Below are 1,822 nucleotides of genomic sequence, written 5' to 3' on the forward strand. Positions count from 1 at the left end.
TGTGAACAATTAATATATATTTTTGAAACTTTACATTCATTTCCTTTAATTAATTAATATTCCTTTTAAAATTTATACTTTTGGTATTTTGGTAACAAGTCTTCCTAATTCAATTTGAAAATTTATAAAAGCGTAACTAAATTCTTACACATAGAAAAAGCCAATATGAAAACACGGAAATAGAAAACGTTTCCTATTTCATCAAGCGTGAAAAGAGGATAATTTTACTCACTCCTTAGAGCAGGATGCAGTATTTTCTTGATCGCTGCTAAAGGAATACGTAGAACCCGCGGAATCGCTACTGTTTTCGTCATAGAGAAAAAAATCTCCGCTATTAGTCGAACTTGAGCTAGCACTTCCGTTGCTAGTATTAGCGAAGAAACTTCCGGGTTCAAAGAAAAACTGACGATTCACCATGTCAAGATCCATATTTTCCATGCCAAACATCATTTCCTTTTTTTCCGTCCAATTAATCAAATCAACATTGTCAATCCTTTTTTATTTTGCATTATTAGCCTCAGTAATTTACAAAACTTGTTGCATTTCGATCGTCATCGCAATCGAACGGGGTTGTAAATCGCGAACTAATTGACAACACGTGGCATCATCAATAGGCGACGGTTGTTCTTAAGGTGATAGCAAACACCGACACGTGTTGGCACAAGTTAATACAAAACGAAACACGTGTCGAGGTTCGTAAATGACTGGAGCGCTCAGGAGTATCAGGAATATCCTTCGTCCTGGTCCCGGATTTTCTAGCCTATCGCTAACGTAGGAGATATCGTGAGGGTTGTTTTCCCCGCCCATTAAAACCGATCGTTTTATTTGTAAATGTGCGACGAAGACAGGACTAAACACTGATAGGTGCAGGTACAAAAAAAAATAATCAAAATGAATTGATTAAACAATGCATAAAATGATAAGCTTATGTATAAATGAATTATCCAGCGTAGATTTAGATTTAATTTATAAGAGAAAAAGTGCTTTGTACTTAACACAAAACGATTACCTAAGTGTCTTATTTATATACGAGTTTTAGTGGTATCCTTTCCACATGGATGCAGGATAATTATTTGGTAAACTTATAATTATCATTTAATAATAAAAACATGAGAGAAACCTTAAAAACGAAGTTAGAACAAGTAAAATATATCCAGTACTTTTGCAAATTGTTGGTACATAGTAAAATGTACTTCTTTGTAATTATTTTTTGATATTTCTTACTAAAATTTAATAATACGAACGGTAAATGTTTGTTCTCCAATTTTCTTCACGTGTTCTTCTCTTCCATGAAACTAAAAATTAAACTATAACGAGTAATATACACCGCATTATTGCAAAAGGATGATGTTAGGTATACGGGGTAGTCGGGTAAATTATAACGAGTGTGCTATTGTGTTTGTCACGTACAATCACAATTTTATTATTGTTAATAGCCAAAATTCCCCTCGGCTGCATTCTTGTAGGTCCAATGACCGCCTACCTGGGGGTAGGATAATATTATGTTTTTACATTATTGTTAGAGATAGTAGGTTCATAGATTTTATAAAATTTTAAAGCAGTGCTATTATAGACTCGCTGGAGAAAACATCATCTCCATAAGACAATCACGATTATCCTAATTCATTCCTATTGATTTTTATCATCATTTTTAATTAATCGGTATTTGTAGTTGTAAAGTTAGTTTATAGTGGATTAAATTTAAGTTAAATTAAATATAGTTATTTCTACAATCACTACAACTACGTGTCTTATTTCATGTGGTACTTAGTACACCCCGTTGACAATAGTTTATATAAAAAACTTAATCAACGATAAAACA

At 32.6% G+C, this 1,822-nt stretch overlaps 1 protein-coding gene across 1 annotated transcript in view; it reads right to left on the bottom strand.

The window, feature by feature from the left end:
• Window positions 1–1,517, bottom strand: part of LOC108738148 (pancreas transcription factor 1 subunit alpha) — a 3,375-nt gene extending 1,858 nt beyond the window's left edge. Inside the window, exon 1 of the mRNA XM_018471410.2 lies at window positions 233–1,517. Coding sequence (XP_018326912.1) covers window positions 233–450 — 218 coding nt within the window. The 5' untranslated portion in view covers window positions 451–1,517. The remainder of the gene's footprint in view (window positions 1–232) is intronic.
• Between the last annotated feature and the right edge of the window lie 305 nt (window positions 1,518–1,822).

This window comes from Agrilus planipennis, unplaced genomic scaffold (genome assembly GCF_000699045.2).
Source record: "Agrilus planipennis isolate EAB-ADULT unplaced genomic scaffold, Apla_2.0 scaffold128, whole genome shotgun sequence".
NCBI classification, from domain to species: domain Eukaryota; kingdom Metazoa; phylum Arthropoda; class Insecta; order Coleoptera; family Buprestidae; genus Agrilus; species Agrilus planipennis.